Source organism: Cavia porcellus, unplaced genomic scaffold, assembly GCF_034190915.1.
Source record: "Cavia porcellus strain 051 isolate PalLab524CR breed Dunkin Hartley unplaced genomic scaffold, mCavPor4.1 scaffold_2, whole genome shotgun sequence".
Taxonomy (NCBI): Eukaryota; Metazoa; Chordata; class Mammalia; order Rodentia; family Caviidae; genus Cavia; species Cavia porcellus.
In genome coordinates, this window is record NW_026947485.1 from 89,476,380 (window position 1) to 89,495,417 (window position 19,038).

The following is a 19,038-nucleotide window of genomic DNA, read 5'->3' on the forward strand; positions in this document are numbered from 1 at the left end:
GCTTACACTTACTATGTTTGTATTTTTGCAGCCCCCATTGGATCTGTTAGTGCCAAAGCATATTTATCTTGTTCACTGTTGTAGAACAGAGTCTGGCACATAGTAGGGCTTCAGTAAATAGTTAATGAATGATGTCTGTGGTCATCTGTCACAGACTTACCTTAAGGCTGTCACACCACTCTCAAGCCACAGAACGGTTAGTCCATCTTGTAAACCAGCTAGCTATACATGCTGCCAGTCAAATGCTGCAACTGGATAAAAGAAAGAAAGATATTTGGTCAGTTATACAAAATATCACAGCCAGCACTTACAGGATGTGGACCAGATTTCTGACCTCTCCTGTAATCAGCTTACACAGTGAAGCAGGAGATTTGAATCTCCTTATCTACTCTTAGATGAGAGTATTATATTTCATTTACTGTTACAGCCTTCTAGACTGAAATACCATATTTTATGAATAATAGCATCTGTAAGTAAGATAAAAGACATCACAAAAGAAAATGAAAGCATTTAAAATACAACAATTACTGAAATAAAAATCATCTTAAGGACTTTTTCTGACAAGTTCTCCTAGGTTTTATTAATTTGTTCTAAGAAAATCACCATGAATCTTTTTTATGAATGTTTGGATCTTGCATGCATGGTTCTTGCATTTATTAACTGAAAGCTAAGGCAAGAAAGCCTGTGGAATCTCAGTCATTTTTTGGTTATCTCTAGGTTAACACCTTGCAAAAGAAGATGGTGTCAGATAATTATCAAACAATTTAGGAGACCTGTGCATGTACACATCGTATAAGTAGAATGATGAGATACAATAAGCACAAAACTATAAGGATGTCAAATCGTGACATTTATACAACTTCCTCAGCATTTCAAACATTTTCAATATTTCATAATGTTTCCAGGTATATTTAAATTCCTTTCACTCTTTTATTCCATTCAATTCTGTTTCAGAACTACTTACTATCACCTAGGCAATAATCAGAATATTCTCTGTTTTAAAATGTTTCTTAGCAAGCTCTGTTATTTAAATACTAACTAATTATTTCCTTTTACCATATTTCAGGGCTTTCTATACTCTATTATCAACACACCTGCAATGTCAAATAAAAGATAAGGTTTATGAGCCATGTAAACTACAATAAAACATTTCAAGCTGTCTATGGCATCATGGAGGGAAAATAATGGCAGTGTCTGGATTTTATATGTAATAGTATTGCACTAAGGCGACTAAAGTCATTTTAAACATCGAAAGCCTAAAGTAATTTTATCCTTATAAATGAACAATTTAGTGAAGTGTTTTAAGAAAATAGGATTTATAGTTCTCTCTATCCTGCACACATATATGTAAACGTGTACGTTAACTTTTCAAGCTCTCAAGACACTGAATAATTCATAGAAAGTCATAAAAATATTAAAATTTATTTCAAATTTTCAAGTAGTGACTAATTCATTGAAATTAATAGAGATCTTTATACACATAAATTCCAATAAAAATCTGGATAAAGTATATAAATTTTTTGTTTAAATTTAGATCTACTAAATAACTATAAGTAGATCCTAAATAACTAAGAGTAGATAATTCTGTACTTACAAGGTAAGCAAAAAGTTATTATAACAAATAACCAGTAAGAAAAAAGACTTAAATTTCTCTTCTAATTATTTCTATGTAATAAGAAACCACTTAAATTTATCATCATGGAAACTACAACTTTGCAACAAGATTGTAAACCACCTGTCTTATTTATGTTTATAATGCCAAATTTTCTCTTGCCTAAGATACAGTATACTGTATATGCAATAAACACTTATTTAGTAAACAAGTGAAATATACATGGTGAAGAAGAGTGGCTTCCAAGTGTTATTTTGTTTCCTGGATCTGACAGGCTGCTTTTCTGGATATATCACCTAATACAGTCTTCTTGGTCCCTGTGTTGGGCTGAGACTTCTGAGTTTTTAAAAATTCAAGTTAACCAGTTACCTAATAGATTTTTGTTCCAGAAATTTTGGTATTTAATAACTCTGAAGTATTAACAGAATTTTTTAAAGCAATGATAAAAAATTGACAGTTAATCCTCATTTTTATTGAAGAAATATAAGACTAAAAATGAAATTTATACTTTTAAATATTTTATACATACACATATGATTTTAGAGAGTGTGTATCAGTATTTGTATCTATAAATATATATACAGCTTTATTTTCTCGACCTGTAATTACTATATTAGATATTGCTCTAAACCAATCACAACCTGACTGTTATATCTTTTGTTTACATGTTCACAAAGTTCCAAATAGAAAACAGAAGCTATTTAATTGAACTGGATAAAAGCTGCTGGTGAACAAAAAAGATCTTTCATTGGAACAGAAAAAGTCAGAATTCTAGGCTTAGCTTTCTTTGATATTAACTGTACACATATCATCATGGAAACTCTTACCTCCCTGTCTTCAGTGTTAACCCTTGTAAAAGGATTATGCAAAATGTTTTCTAAAGTCCCTTAAGCCACTAAAAATTCTTTGACTATAATATAAATAAACCAGTCTTACTTAAAAATTGAAAAAAGTACTATTTCACTTAACTTTTAAGATCTGTTACGGGTTGAATTATGTCCCCCCAAAAGATATGTTGAAATCTTAACCCCAAGTACTTCAGAATGTGACCATATTTGGAAATGGGGTCATTTTCAGATGTAACTAGTTGAGATGAGGTCAGATTGGAGTACGGTAGACCCTTTGTCCAATATATTTGGTGTCCTTATAAGGAGAACAGAAAAGAGAAAGACACTAGAGTGAACTCCAAGTGATGAATGAGACAGAGCTTGGAGCGTTGTATCTACAAACAAGGAATGCCAAGCACGACCAGTAAGGACCAGAAGCTGGGAAGAGGCTAAGAACAAATTTGTTTAAGAGCACTCAGAAGGACCAACTGTTCAGACCCCTTCATTAGAATTTCTGGCTTTTAGACTGTGACATTTCTGTTGTTCTAAAACACTCAGATGTAACATATCATTGTAACAGTCCTAGGAAACAATTATGAATACCAGGAAATCAATGTAGTACTTTGCATGTGAATTTCATCTTTAGATTAACATATTGGATCCATGATGTTTAAATAAGTTTTAAATAAGTGTTTACTACAAAGTATGACATATTCTCAATTTTTTTCTTTAGATCACATTTTACTTAATTCATTACAGATACATTGCATGACTAATTCACATTCTAGAAGTCTAAATATATCTTCAAAAAATACTAACTGGTAGTAAATATTTCTGGAAAATACTTTGAAATGCCTTGAAATGAAACATCACTTAAATATTTATATTTCTCCCAGTCTCTGGATTTAGAAGCAGTAGGAAGTGGTTAAGGAACTACTGGAATTCAAATCCCTAGTCTGCTTTTTCCTTTCTACTGTATATCCTATGGACAAGTAATTTAGCTATTGCTGCTTCAGTCACCCAAGTAAATAATTTATCTGATAAGGTTATTAGGTTGATTAAAAGAGTCCATTCGTGTTGAGGTTTCACATGATAATTGGTACATAGTGAGTGCTATGGTCTAATTGTTTGGGTCCCTTGGCAATTCATATGTTGAATCCTAATTTAAAAGGTGATGCTATTGCAAATAGGGCTTTTGAAAGATGATTAGGTAATGAAGGCAAGGCCTTCATGATTGGTTATTATCCTTATAAAACTGACTGCATATTAATATGGTTCTTCTAAAAGAGACTGCAAAGGCTGAATAGTCTTTTCTACCTTGTGATGATGAAGTGACAATATACCTTTTATGAACCAGGAATCAGAGCTTTACCAGACCAGAATCAAATTAATCAGACCAGCAAATTAATCCTGAACTTCCTACTCTACAAAACTGTGAGTTATGATTTCCAGTATTTTAAAAACTATGGTTTATGATATTTTGTTATAGCAGCCTGAATAGGCACAACAGACAGCAACCTATTCAACATGCTAAATGTTAGTTTCTTCCCTTTTAGTGTTTCTAACCCACTGCCATGAGTTTACTGCATACAGCAACTGTGACATGCTGCTCACTTGCTCAATAATGGTACTTCATCTTTTATGACATACATGAAAATGTTAAGCACTGTCCAGATATTTGCCTTATGTAACTTTCTGCTCTTTTCAACCTTTTATCTGTTGCGATTCCCACCTCCTCTAAAACCCAGCTCAGATATTTTCCTGTATAGATGTATTAGACTTAATCATGCTTCCTCTACCATACCCTCATAGCACAAGGCTAAATGTGTTATATAGCATCTTCCCATGGGTTATTTGTCCCATTTGATAGATTATAATCTCCAGGAAAGCAAGGTCTGTATCTTTCTAACTTTGTATCCTCCCTAGCACTCAGGAGAGATTTTTGCATTTAGTAGATACTCAATAAATGTCTGTTAAACTTGGTTGAACTCACATTTTTTCCCCTTTATGGTACCCCCCCCCAAAAAAAACCCATAAAATAAATGAATTACTTTTCTTCTTTCCATTGAGATGTAGAGGCCCTGGGCTAGTGAGTATTTGCAAGCCCAGTTTAGAATTTAGGAAAGTCATCAATCTAAGAAAGGAGAGGAAATGAATTTTAAATCACAAAGCAAGGAAGCCTTATGTAAGGCCTTCTAGCAAAGCAATTATTGATGGCTCTATAACCCAGGTGCTAGGGTTATTACAAACAAAAGTCTGAGGTTGACAGACAAGGAATGATCTTAACTTTTATATTCCATAGGTATGCAATTAAATGAAACATGTACAGATGGAAAAGTTTAGATTTGAGAATCATGTGTGCTATCATAATGCAAATAATTGGCTTTCTTTCTGAAGAACATCTGCTGAAACATCTGAAAGCAGTTGCTTATACTGCTGCCAAAATGCTGAAAAATATAATAATTCTCCAATGAGGTTAGCAATATCCAGGGGAAGAAAAATGTTTTTTATGTAGCTCTCCTTTTATTAAATTTTGTTTCTCTAATATGACACATAGGAGATGTTCAACAATATTAGTTGAATGAATGTTGAGTAAAAAGCAGAAACTCATTAAACAGTTGTTGAATGAATCACTTCTTTTTTGTTAGATTTATAAATACATTTTCAGAAAATAGTAGGCTTACAAAATTTTATCATGTCATATACCATTTTTATTTGACATAAATTTAAATAATGCTACTCTTGCTCTTTATATTGTAGAATATAATCAGCATATATATCTAAAGGAGGAAAAAAATTTACCACTATACAAAATCTATACATAAACCTATAAATATCTTTATATGGCACTTTTATTCATTATAATGAAACTTGTAAATTTTGAATTGTAAGCTAACATAATTGTTTGCTTCAATAAGAAAAATTAAAATTTAAACCCCTCCTAATATCTATAGTTGTAGTATCTCTAAAAAGAGTCTAACGAGATAAAAGCACCAGAATATTCTGGGATTTGAAGAAAATGTCTGAAGATGAAGGTATCATTTCTCCCTATTCTCCCCCTCTTGAATTCCTAGCAACTCCCTCTTTCATAATCCCATATGAACTGGGTGACTGAGCTCCCAAAAGTCTGCCCAAATTTCACTCTGCCAAATTTCAGTACTGAAAGAGCATGTTAAATAATAAATGGAGTTGGAGTGTAACTAATAAAATTGGAACGTTAAATGGCTTCATGCTTTTGAAAACAAACCTCTTTGTGAGGATAGTCGCTGTGCAAGTCCATAAAAAATAATTTTGAAGGGAGTGGTAGTAATTAGTAATATAATTTGTCTTTTTGGAAGCCCTTTCTTTTGATAGCAGCCATGTTATAGTTCAAAAGCCTCTACATGAGAGCTCAAAGAAAATTATTCAAAACACAACTCAGATTTTTTTTTCTTCCTTGAAAACAAATTTATTTCTGTAAATCTAAATTATATACATCCACCTATGTAATGAGTTATGATTTATAAAGATATATTTATGTAAAATTTTGAATGAAATGGTAAAATGCTTGTAACTGAATTAAAGGAAAAAGAGCAGAGTCAAATGTGTGGCTTTGATCCCAGATTTTTTGGTTTCCATTCTTTGCACTGCATTAGGAATGTAACTTGACAAGGTCCAGGGTTTGCATCCTGATTGTGGTATTTCCTAGTTGTATCATTCAGTGCTTATTTGATAAATAAGATATACAAATCCTTAAGACTTTGTAAGATTGGCTTACAGTGGTTTCTCTGGAGAGTCAGGTGTAGAAAAGTGCAACAGGGGCCTCTGTGTGCTGGAGATAGAGTCCAATTGAAGCACTAGAGCTCAAGGTGGTGTCTCATGTAAATCCACCTCAGAAGACTGAAGGGTTGAGATGGAAGGCTAAGGGGTCTGTGCTGGAAGTCCAGAGAAAACATCCAAACTGAAGGTGAAGACTGGAGCTTCTCTGAAGAAACAGAAGGCAGCCTTCTTCTTCGTTCCCCTTTTATTCTACTCAGACAGGAAGCCTATCGGTTGCTGTCACTCACACCTACAGTGTGTTTTCTGTTTTCCATAAATCCCTTCAGCCACACCCACAATCAGATAACTACCACTCTAGTTACTGAACACCCCTGACAAGTTCCTTCGCGCTCTCTACATCAGTTCTGCAGTTAATAAAAGTACTAATCTCATAGCATGGTTGATTCAAAGATATGTCGTCTCAGATGATTAGATGAATTTTTCACTGAATTCAATTTGTAGATTGATTTGTTCTGTGTCTCAGTTTTCTCAACTGTACTGTAAAAGTAAGTAACAAAGTTCATCTAAAAAGCACATATACTGCTCGTAATAGTACTTGGTAAATACAAATTCCACTATGTTATATAATAATAACCACTAACATTGTTTTAAAACATATTATAATAATATTGTTATTTTTTATTCCCTATAATTTTAAGATTTATAAATAAACAATGTTGAATAAGTAGGGTTATCTGGAAGGCAATAGTCAAAATTTCTGGAGATTCATATGGGCATTTATTTTCTTCTTCATTACATTTTTCAGTATATATTCTTTTATAATAGAGTTAAAAATTAAATTTTATTCTGAAATGACTTGAACATTAATGTAGACATCTAGATTAGTTTAAAATTTATAACCAATTATTCTATAGCATTAATGAAATATTAATTAAGCCAATTAGTACGTGACAAAAATTTTACATTTCTGTACCTCATTTTACTTAATTTTAAACACTTTTGAACTAAAAACTACCTTTTAAAGCTTAATCCATGTGAATTTTTACAGAATAAAAGTCAGATGTTTATCACAATGTCAATATTTTGACTAAAAGTATTTTATTTTTTATTTTAAAAAGTCCTATGCAACCACTGGGATCAAGTCTTATTAAACGTTTTTGCATCTCAAAAGAAATCTCCAGCAGAGTGAAAAGAAAACTCATGAATTGGAAAAATATCTTAGCCAATCATCCCTCAGATAAAGGACTTCTATCTAGAACATAGAAAGAATTAAAAAAAATCAGGTTCCCAAAATTCAAAGACCAATCCAAACATGGGCATCTGAGATGAATATACACTCCTCAAATGAAGAAATACAAATGGCAAATAAATGTAAAAATGTTCAGCATCATTGATCATTAGAGAAAAGCAAATTAAAACAACATCGAGATTCCATCTCACTCTGGAAAGAATGGCCAACATCAAGACATCAACCAATAACAAATGCTGAAGGAGCTGTGGGAAAAAGGAACTCTTATCCACTGTTGGTGGGACTGGTGCAAGAACTGTGGAAATTAGTGTGGAGTTTCCTCAAAAAGCTAGGATTTGACCCCGCTATCCTGCTTCTGGGCATTTTCCCAGAAGAACTGAAACCATCATATCCCAGTGACATATGTGCACCTATGTTTATAGCAGCACAATTTGTAATAGTCAAATCTTGGAAACAACCCAAATGCTCATCAACTGAAGAATGGATAAAAAAGATGTAGTATTTTTATACAATGGAGGACCATTCAGTTACAAAGAAGAATCACATCCAGGCTTTTAGAAGTAAATGGATGCAACTTGAGAGCATACTCATAAGTGAAATAAGTCAAACTCACATGTGTAAATGTTGTATTGCCTCCCTACTGTAAGAAACTGAAAAAGCTAATACGATCCAAAATCTAAAATAAATATTGTGTAAAGGTAAGAAACTACTCAAAGGGAAAAGTAACTGGGATACGGGAAAGAAGGAAGGAAAAAGGAAAAAGGTGTGTGTGTGTGTGTGTGTGTGTATATATATATATATATATATATATATAAAATAACTAAGAAGACCATACTCCTCCTAATTCAATTAGTCACTGGAAAAGAGTAGTTAATACTCATATGAGTAAATCAATTTTGCATGCCCTTATCTGGTAATCTAAACATCTCTTTTGAAGATAGCAAATACCATTGTTAAATTCCTATCATCTTGCTTTGAAAGCCTATATTCTTATTGTTTTGGGTTTGTTTGTCTTTTTTGCTTTTTTTTTTCTCTTTTAAATAAAAAAAAAAGTCCCATGTAAAAGTCCCAAAGGTGCCTTTCACATTTAATCTTTAATTAGAAACTACTTTGGTTTCTGACACATATTGCACAGATATTGAAGTGTTAATATTACTGCAGCTTGATTACAAAAGGCAATGATTAATTTTAAAGCAGACAAAAAAGATAGGCTTTGATTACAAAGGAATGATTAAGGCGAATGTCATACATTGCACATTTATAGCAGTCTTTTGCCATTGCGGAAGGATAAGACTTTGGAAAAGTTTATATTTAGAATGCAGGATACTTTGTACTTTATAATACTTGAAGACTGATCACCCTAACTCAAGTAAATATTAAAGACTTCTGAGAGTTTGCCCCTAGCAAACCACTCTAACCCCAAACTGGGCCCAAGGAGCCACCGTAGTTTAAAGTCTGGCAGTGCAAGGCCGACTCTGAGGCCCGGCAGGAGCCTGAAGGAAAGTCTGTGGCCTGAGGTAGTACTTGTAGGTACCAGGTGCTGAGAGACACGGTACTTTGAGAATCTTACCCGCCAGAAGGAAGGGAGTGGGAGGAAAAGGCCGAGGACTACAAGTTCTGCTGCTCTCCAGAGTCTCAGGGCCCAGCTCCGCTGTCAGTGTCCCGCGGTCAGCGAGGGCCTGGACGAGGTGAGGAGCAGCGAGCTCTGAACGTCCTCGCAGAATCCGTCTTTGTTGTGCGTTACAGGATCCTCAGATTTGGTTATAAAATATTTAACAGAGGAAGAAAGGATCTGCGGGAGCTCAGGGCCGAGATGAGTTTAGAGTCCTTGTTTCAGCACATCATCTTCGCGGAGCACCAGGCTGAGCAGAGCCGGAGGGTGTTGCGGAAAGGTCTGGAGTTTCCGGTCCTTCGCGTGGGGTTTTAGTCTTCTCTCCCTGGGTGCTTGGAGCAGGAGGGGAAAAAAGCCTGAAGGTAGTGATCAGAGCGATAAGGGGAGTTTGCTTTTCATATCGAGGGAACCACACCTAAAAAGTGTCAGACCAGATTCTACCAAAATGGAGACTGTACAAAGATTGATGTGTTTAAAGATTTAATTTGTATTACAGTAAGGTCCGAAATAACCAGATGCCGTGAAAAAATTAAGAAAGCAGCAGAAGAGCTGAACGAAGAGAAAATCAAATTGGAATCTAAGGTATTGAAGCATGGAGCATGCTAAATATCACTTAGAAAAAGTCTTTCTGTATTTGGCTTTTTTGGGATATTTTACTATTTAACCACTTGTCCTTCAGCTATGAAGCACAAGACTTGTATGCTGGTTATTGTAGTTTTGTGTTATCTGATAATAGAGTTCAAAATCTGGTAATAGCTTATGTTCTATTGTGAATTTTCCTTAAAGAAACCAAATTAAGTAATGGAGAACTCGTTGTCTATTTTGTGGAATGATTAAGTTTTTAAAAGAGCACAATGTCATTGGAAGAGTAATTGTTTAATAAGTAGTTGGCGCAGTATATACATTTTGTATAATAAATAATTTAAATGTGCTATATGTATGTAATGGATTGACTATAACTTTCAAATGAGTCTGTCTTTTGGTTTTCAATTTCTACCAAATTTTGGACAGGACTTTCATCCAAAAGAATACCACTAGCACTTCTCTCTTCTGTGACATTTATAGAGTTCGGTTATTTTAAAAATAGAAACAAGAGAGTGTGATGGCTTCTTGAAGAAGAATTTTGAAGGGTGGGTAAAATTTCGGGGAACAAAGAGAAATATAGGAACAAAGAGAAATATACAGCGTGGCAGAGGGAGGAGGCAAATTTGTCCCATGCATATTGCAGGAAGAATCTAGTCAAAAGCAAAGAATCTAGTCAAAAGCAAAATTAGAGGAAACTTTTGGCAGTTTTTGACCAGGTTGTGACATGATAAAAGTAGTTTCAGGATGATCTTTCTGAGTTCTGACTGAGAAAATGGGGATACATAGGAAACTAAAAGCGTTTAAGTATGTCCCAGTGAGGACTTCTCCAGGGGTGTGAACAGACAGTTACACAAAAATATTTATTCAACATTCAAGTGTGAACTACACAAGCAGCATGCAATGGGAACTGTGAACAAGACTGTTTACTTTAGATATGTTTGTTATAGTTTATTACATTATGAAGAATTTTCAGTTTTGTGAATAAAATAATCCTAGGATCTCTTCACCTTTTGAGCTTTACCTCTTTGTTTCATTTCTTGTTCAAACATCACCCATAAAGCTCTCCCTGAGCACCTTGATAAAATTATTTTATTAAACAGACAGCAGTACTTATGTTTGCATACCCGTTATTTTGTGAGCAATATATTTAGAAAAATGTTTCACTCATTTTTTTATTCTCATTGTGTACATTCCCTTGTGTATGTATACAGTAGTATATCAGTGAATTACTGATTACTAATAGTGTGAAGATAATGGGAAAGTACAGTCTTTTTAGTTTAGTTGACACAAAACTCTAAATATGAATCTCATATTTCTATATACTTTGTAATGCTCCATTCAAGGTAAGCCTATCTGGTTAATATTTATCATTCTTTGTGGTAAAAATGTTCAAAATCTTGTAGTTAATATACAATAAATTGTTGTAATCTATAGAACCCTGCTTTGCAGTAGAACACCAAAATTTAATTCTCTTACCTAACTATCACTGAGTAACTGCTGACCAATCTTTCATCATTTCTCCTGACCCACTAGGAGGGTATATTTAAAATAGAATTTGACACTATTATTTAGTAGAGATCTACCTCGTGTTTTGTTTATGAATAGCAGATAAACTAGCTGCTACCAACAGTGCCAAAAGCTGGTGGAATGGACAAAACATAAAGAATGTCGTGACATAGCTTTCTTTTCCTTGAAAAACATTACAAGACTTTCAGGCCTGCTAATTAGAAGCTAATGGCATAGGCAAAATGTATATAACTAGGACATGCATAGTTAACAGATATATTGGTATTTAGATGATGGGCATCATTCTAAATACTTCACTTGGTGTTAACTCCTTTAATCCTGACAGGAAATCTGTGATGAGGCTCTTACACTCTCTTTGTAGGTGAGGAAACTAAGAGGTAAAATGGCTTGTTCTTCATATATAATTTTTAAAATGTTAAACTACCATAATGAAAATAATAATTAAGTGATGACAGCAAATTTTATTTAAACATTTCTTGAGCTTATTTTGAACTTTTTTCTCATGACATATAATGATATGTCTGAAGCTCTGCATCCAGGGCAGTAATTTTAAAAGGTCATGTATGTAATGTTTCTGGGTAAAATGCATTTTTTCTGGATTGGTGAAGATAGCATCCTGAAAGATAACAATATTTTTTAATATGAAGCTTGCTCTTTGTAATATTCTCTTTGTAAAATAGTGTTTTATCTTTGTAATACTTTCTCTGTTATGAGGCTATTTTTGCCGGAAATGGAAATATAATTTGTTGATATATACACATACATAAAAAATGATTCAATGGTTTGTATTAGAGAGTAGACAGAGCAAATCTCTAGCATTATTTAGAAACATTTGCTGAAATTACTAATTGACACAGCCTCATAAACGTGTATTGCTTTTTAATCAACTCATATACATGGGTTATAATACAATTGTATGTTACTAATAAAATTAACATATGAGGATCACAGTTCATGCAATGCTGATTTGTAATTGAAATAATTTGATTTATAATTATAGTCAAGGTGATATGTGTGTGTTTATAAAGATTTTAAAAGTGAAACTATAATTATAATGTAAATCACTAATGGGAAAAACTAAAGGAGTAATTATAAATTGTTTTCTGGTTTCTTTTATTCTCCGAGTTAATTATATGTCTATCTATAACAATGAAAATATATTTACTTGAATATCTGGCTTGGCATTTATTGACCCATTTATCAAGTGGGAGCAATATAAGGAGAAACTAGAACATACTTTGTATAGAAGAGTGCTTGAGCTATTATACAGTTGTATATTTGGAACATATTTGGAGCATTTATTTTGGAGGCTGCTTGTGGTCAGATTATATTTGGGAAGTACAGTACTCATTTTTTTTTTTTTTTTGGTTCTGTAAAACTCAGGTAGCATGTAATTAGAACTTGAATGATAGCACTTGCCTTTCAGGGCTCAATGGGTCTTTTAAAATATATGGTCGCAAAAGTCTCAGATTATATAGTTTGAGTACATTGTGAATTGGACAGCCACAGTATGCCTGGTTAGGTTTAGTAATATGAAAAACAGAAAGATGAGAACATGCCCTGATTTTGTGTTAATACTTACCAGTGTACCTAAAGATTCTGCTCGTCAAGGAAAGGCTTTATAATTTTGATAAGATAGCAAGCCAAAATTCAGGACTCACAGAACAATTATATTTTCTTTTAAGCACCTAAAGGTTTCTTCTATTTAAAAATGGTATATAATTATGATCTGAACATTTAATATTTATACATCTGATATAAATCCCAGTATAATACTATACTCCTTTAAGAGGGAGTAATAGAAGAAAATCTGAGGTTGTTTTGTGATATTTTGTTCATTTTACTTCCAGTTTAATTTACTGCATAAATATCATAACAATAATAATACTTTGTAAATTTTAAAAGAAAACAATATTGACATGAGGAAGTAATTTAAGATGGCTCCATTTACTTCTTCAAAATGTCCAGTTTTTAAAAATTTGATAAAATTTAGGAACCCTCCCATAAAATGAGTAAAGTCATATTCTTTAGTACGATATTACCTAATTAGAGAAAGAATAAAACTGCAAGGTATTATCCTTGATAATATGGAAATGAAGCCTTGAAATTGAGGGTTTTTTTTTTTTTACATTTTATCAAAGAATTTACATCTGCCTAATAATTTCACTTTATTGTTTGTTAAAAGTTGCTTAAAATATGGATGCATTATTTTCTCTGCTTAACATTTATTTAAGTAGCATGTGAGTTAATTAATCTTCATTTTAGGAAATCTTCATTTTAGAAAATAAAATGAAAATTCTATTTTTCACTGTATTTCACTGTATTTTCATCAGTTGTGACCAAGAATGTTGTAAGAACGTTTACAATTTGTTGCTTACAAACTCTCTATGACTTCTTCAAGAAAGTTGCTTTAAATCAATTGGCTTAAAATGTTGAAACTCCTCAAGGAAACAAAAGGAAGATGGAATCTGGAACATAATCAAATTAGATTACATAAGAGGACAGCCATCTCTTGTATTATAAAAAACTTAAAAAAAAACAGCTAACATTTAGTAAGTCCTTATATAAGTCCTTTTTATAAATATTATCTCAGTTCTCACAAAGAATCCTGTGAGGTATTGTTTCCCACTTACATTTAATAAAATTGTCTCAGCAGAATTAAGTAACTAGCATGGGCTCATGTTAAGTGTTAAGTAGCGAATCTAAGATTTGAAACTATGTTGTTTGACTGGAGAGCTCTCGGCATTAACCACTATACTATAGTATAGTATAAAAAAAGAAGGAAAGGTTAAAGAGGAGATGCAAAGAAGTTTAAAGAACTCGTGATACAAAATTAAAGACATGACTCACTAAGAGTTGTCTCTGAGCTTTATTATGTCAAAACATTATTTAATTACTGTATGTGTCAGTTATTTTTAAAGAATATTAAAAATGTGCCATTTATTCCTCTGCTTTATCAGTTGGGTAGCCTTATATAACCAAGCAGTGCCATTCTTTTGGAAAGATTTCCTGTAATCTTCTGGCTATTCATTAGTAAACATCCCTATCTGCCAAGAAGCTTTAGTCCCCCCCCCCCAAGGGACTTGAAGTCAGAGGAAATTACCCATTCTTTAGAAAGTGGTCACTATCAGCTTAGGGTTTTTCTCATTGTTAGTAATGAAAATTGAGTTCAAAACAGCTTGAACTGCCAGGGATACAGCTCTGTGCCATAAGCGCCTGTTTGGCAAGTGCAAGGTCCTGAATTTGATTTCTGGTACTACCAAAGAAAAAAAAGAAAGAAAAATGACCAAAAAAAAAAAAATTGGCCTAAACAACAATGGGAAATTACTGACTTGAAAAAAATGGCCTAAACAAAAATGGGAAATTACTGACTTGAAAAAATGGCCTAAACAACAATGGGAAATTACTGACTTGAAAACACACAGTTGATTTGATATTTTAATGAATCATAATTGTATCAGGTTGCTTATAATAAAAATCTGGCCATGGTTGCTTTACCAAATAAGGATTAATTTTTTTCATGTCTAGTCTACAGGTGGGCCATCCAGGGCTATTTTTTATAGTTACTCCATGAAATTCTAGAAGACTCTAGAAATTCTCATTCTTTTTTAGATCTTACTTAAGCTTTATTGTACAAGGCAACCTGTATATCAGTTTTCATGTTTGTTTTGACTGCCTCAATTCTTGTAGCTAAATTGAACTGTTAGTTATCTAACTCTTCTCCATAACACTTATCTCATGAGGCCAACTTCTTTCTTTGTAATCTTCTACTCAGGTGATAACTGCTTAGTATACCAATGTTTCGTGTCATCCAGCAGATAATAAATGTTTGGTGAATTACTACTGGTTTACACTGTCTTGTATGTTTTAATAAACATTCCATTTTGAAAACAGTGAAATTTTAAAACGTCAGGAATGACCAACAAGACAGAGAATAATAAATACATAAAACAGTAACAATTATTAGAAACATTTGATACAGTTTTTCTCAGAAGTTGGTAATAACCATTCATCTCCCTTGATTTAAAAAAAATTATAGCATGTTAGCAATATGTAATGGTGAATATCATTTTGGGAAATTGGTATATTTTATGGGCTTAACATATTCTAGTGATTTTCAGTCCCTTTGAACTCCTTTTTGTCCCTCTTTTCCTAGCTCCCTTTCCATTCTCTAACAGTCTACCTTTTAGTTTCTTGTCATTTCTCCTTTGTTTAATTAATTTATTGATTTTGTTTCTCATATAAAAGAAGCCATGCAATATTTAATTTCATGAGTCTGGCTTATTCTCCTTAACATGATCAACTCTAGTTATATACATTTTCCTGAAAATAACATGATTTCATTTTTTTTTGATGGTTGGAGAATATCACATTTTCTTTATCCATTCACCTATGGAGAGGAATCTCAGCTGTTTTTACAATTTAGTCAGTATATATTGCTGTAGTGTGCTGTCTTTCTTTTGAGAATACATCCAGAAGAGGTACAGCTGGATCAAATGACCTTTTTTTTAAGTTTTTTCAGGAATTTCCATAGTGCTTATACAAGCTTAAATTTTCACTAATGTAGGAGAGTTCTTTTTACTTCTATCCATGCCAGCGTTCATTATATTTGTGTATTCTTCATTACAGCTGTTGTGACAGGGATGAGATGGAATTTCAAGGTTTTGATTTGAATTTTCTTTTTTTGTCTTTTTCCTTTTTATCAGTACCGGGGATCGAACTCACGACTGCCTGCTTGCAAGGCAGGTGTTTATGCCGCTGAGCTAAATACCCAGCCCCGATTTGAATCTTCTTAATGGCTAAAAATGTTGACCTTTTTTCATGTACTTATTGACGATTTGTATTTCTTTTAAGAGGCCTCTGTTTAATTCACTTGCTCATTTTTTATTGTTTTTTTGGGGGGAGAGCTTAAGTGTTTTTAGTTCTTTATATTTTCTAGAGATTAATCCTCTATCAGAAGAGTAACTAGCAGAAATTTCTCTCCCATTCTGTAGGTTGTCTTTTTACTCTTGTTTTCTTTGATGTGTAGAAGCTTTTAAATTTGATGTAGTCCTATTGTTGATTCTTGATATTACTCTCTGTGCTACTAGTGTCCTAACCAGGAAGTCTTTCCTGTGTAGTGGGTTCAGGTGTTTCTCCTACATTATTTTCCAACAATTTCAAAGTTTCTAATTTTGTATCTAGGTCTTTAATCCATTTAAATTTGATATTAACAGGCTGAGAGATAGGAATTTAGTATCAATCTTTTGCATGTGGGTATCCAGTTTGCTCAGCATCATCTGTTAAAAAGGCTGTCTTTTCTCCAACATATGTGTGTATGTAAGGTTTTTTATTATGAAAGGACATTGGATTTTGTTGAACATTTTTTCTGCCTCTGTTGAGATGATCATATGATTTTTTAATCCTTGATTCTATTTATATACTGTGTTAAATTTGTTAATTTGCATTGTTGGACAAGGTTTGCATCTTTGTTGAGGATTTTGTATTTGTTGATCAGTGTGATTTACTTCTTTCTGTTAAGTGTTTCTGATTTTATTTTGAGGTTCATAGATTTGATTTGGAGTTATTCCTTCTTTTTTAAATTTTATTTAAGGAGAAAAAAACAGAAAAAAGGTACAAATTATACAGAATTTCAGAAAAAATAAATAGTAGGAAATCACTAGTTAATAGATTGCATATTGTCATCTTAGAAATAGTTGTTCAAGTTACAAAATTAAAGCATATAGAGTGCACATTCAAACAGTGAGACTGCAAACAGTTCTGTTCAATGATCCAACAAAAATTGGTAATATGGTTACCTATCTTATACACTAAAATATACATGTAGTTATATCCTTTAGAGAACTTTGTTTTCCTCTCTTTTGTACTATGACAATTACACATTTTGGGTTTTATTACTCCCACTGTTCTTATTACTTTTTTTTGAAGAAAGTAAAACCAAGTGTGACATACTAGGACAGAGTCAGTCAAATCAAAAGGTTGGACATAATACATAATGTAAAAACAAAATACAAGGTGATCAACAATGGTTACCATAATGCCTCTTGCTATCTTAAAAAGAATTGCCTATATCATCAGTTATAATAAAATTGAACAAAACAGTAAAGAACAAGACCAATAAAACCAAAACATTGGAGATATTAGAGGACTTCAAAAGAAGATAATAGTCAACCAGAATGGGAATCATAATGAATCTTGTTCTCTTCATAGTTGTTGCCTATACTTTCAAACTTGGTACTATCAAGCATAACAGAATAGAGGAAAATCAGTCCAAACAAGATATTGAGAGCAATACAGGGCTTCAAATCAAGTTAATAGGAAATCAATGTGGGGTACTATAATATATTCTGCTATTTTTTTATTTATTTTTCCCTTAATTAAAAGGATAAAAATGAAAAAGTAGATAATAAAAAGAAGATTGAGATAAAAGAGGGCATAACAACAAAACAGCACAGGTCAAAACATAGCCATTTAAGCAAAGTAGTGTTTCACCACAAGATAATCCCGACATAAAAGTAGTTACCATAGTGTCTCTTTCCTTGAAATCTTTGAGTATAACTTTGTATACTGTACCATCGAGCATATCAAGACAATGTAAAACCATTCAAGAGAATGACAGTATTACAGGGAATTTAGAATCAACTAAAAAAATGAACAATGGTTTCTGTATAATCTCCTTGTCTGTAAAAGTTTTTGCTTATATTATCACATATAATAAAATCCAATAAGATACAACATGTTAAAACCGATGGAGACAGAAGAACAAAAGCTTGATGGGACTTCAAAACAAGATGATATTCAATCAGCACTACCTATTACGATGTCTTGTTTTCTCCAAAATGGCTGTTCCTACCATCCAACCTTCTCTGCCTCATTTCTATTGAGCTCTTTTTCTGTCATTAGTTGTCAGTTTGTATTCGTCATTTCGCTTTCTGCTCCATTCATTGTGGCCGCTCTGCCACTGTTTCTGGAATCTTGGTATTTTTCATTTTTAGAATATCCTGCAGTATTCTCTGTAGAGTTGAATTGTTGGTTGCAAATTCCCCTAGTTCCTCTTTATCTTGGAAGCACCTTGTTTTTCCATCAATTTCTAGGGACAGTTGTGCAGGATATATCAATCTTGGCTAGAGGTTATTATCTTTCAAAGCTTGAATTATTTCCCCCCATGTTCTTCATGATTTGATGGTTGGTGCCGAGAAGTCTGCTGTAATTCTGATGGGTGTTCCCTTGTAAGTGATCTGTTTCTTGTCTCTGAAGGCTTTTAATATTCTGTTCTTATATTGGATTTCTGGAATTTTGATTATTATATGCCTGGGTATAGCTCTGTTTGGGTTGTAGGTGGCTGGGGTCCTGTATGCCTCATACATCTGAGTATCTTTACCATTTGCTAAATTAGGAAAATTCTCTTGGATTATTTCTGTGAATAGCTTTTGTAGTTCATTTGTTTGTGTCCCTACTTCTTCTTTCATGTTCTTAATTCTTAAGTTATAAATCCTCTTATCATCTTCTAGCCTTTGTATTATTGCTGTTTGTTTTCTTGTTATTTTTAAGAAGTTTTTCATTTCATGCTCCAATATTATAAATCTTCCCTCCAGATAATCTATCCTTAGTTTCTTTCAAGCTGTTATGCCAACTTTCAATAGAGTTTTTAGTTTCCTGGTAATCTCTTTGAACCTGCTTCACGTATTCTATGTTTTCTATTTTCTCCATCAAACAGTTCTCCCCTTTTTTTCTGTTCTTCCATTCCACCATCTGTTTTTTCTTGGGTGGTGCTTAGCATTTCTCTAACTATTCTACTTATTTCTTGCTTTATTTCATTAAATACTTCATTTTTGAACTCGTCTATGAGGCTCCAGAGATACTGCTT

General features: G+C 32.8%; 1 protein-coding gene across 1 annotated transcript in view; it reads left to right on the plus strand.

Annotated features, from left to right (window-relative positions):
* Positions 1-9,260: 9,260 nt before the first annotated feature.
* The window catches only part of Ccdc172 (coiled-coil domain containing 172), an 82,279-nt gene continuing 72,501 nt past the window's right edge, over positions 9,261-19,038 (plus strand). The window contains exons 1-2 of the mRNA XM_003479642.3: positions 9,261-9,339; positions 9,556-9,641. Coding sequence (XP_003479690.1) covers positions 9,261-9,339; positions 9,556-9,641 — 165 coding nt within the window. The remainder of the gene's footprint in view (positions 9,340-9,555; positions 9,642-19,038) is intronic.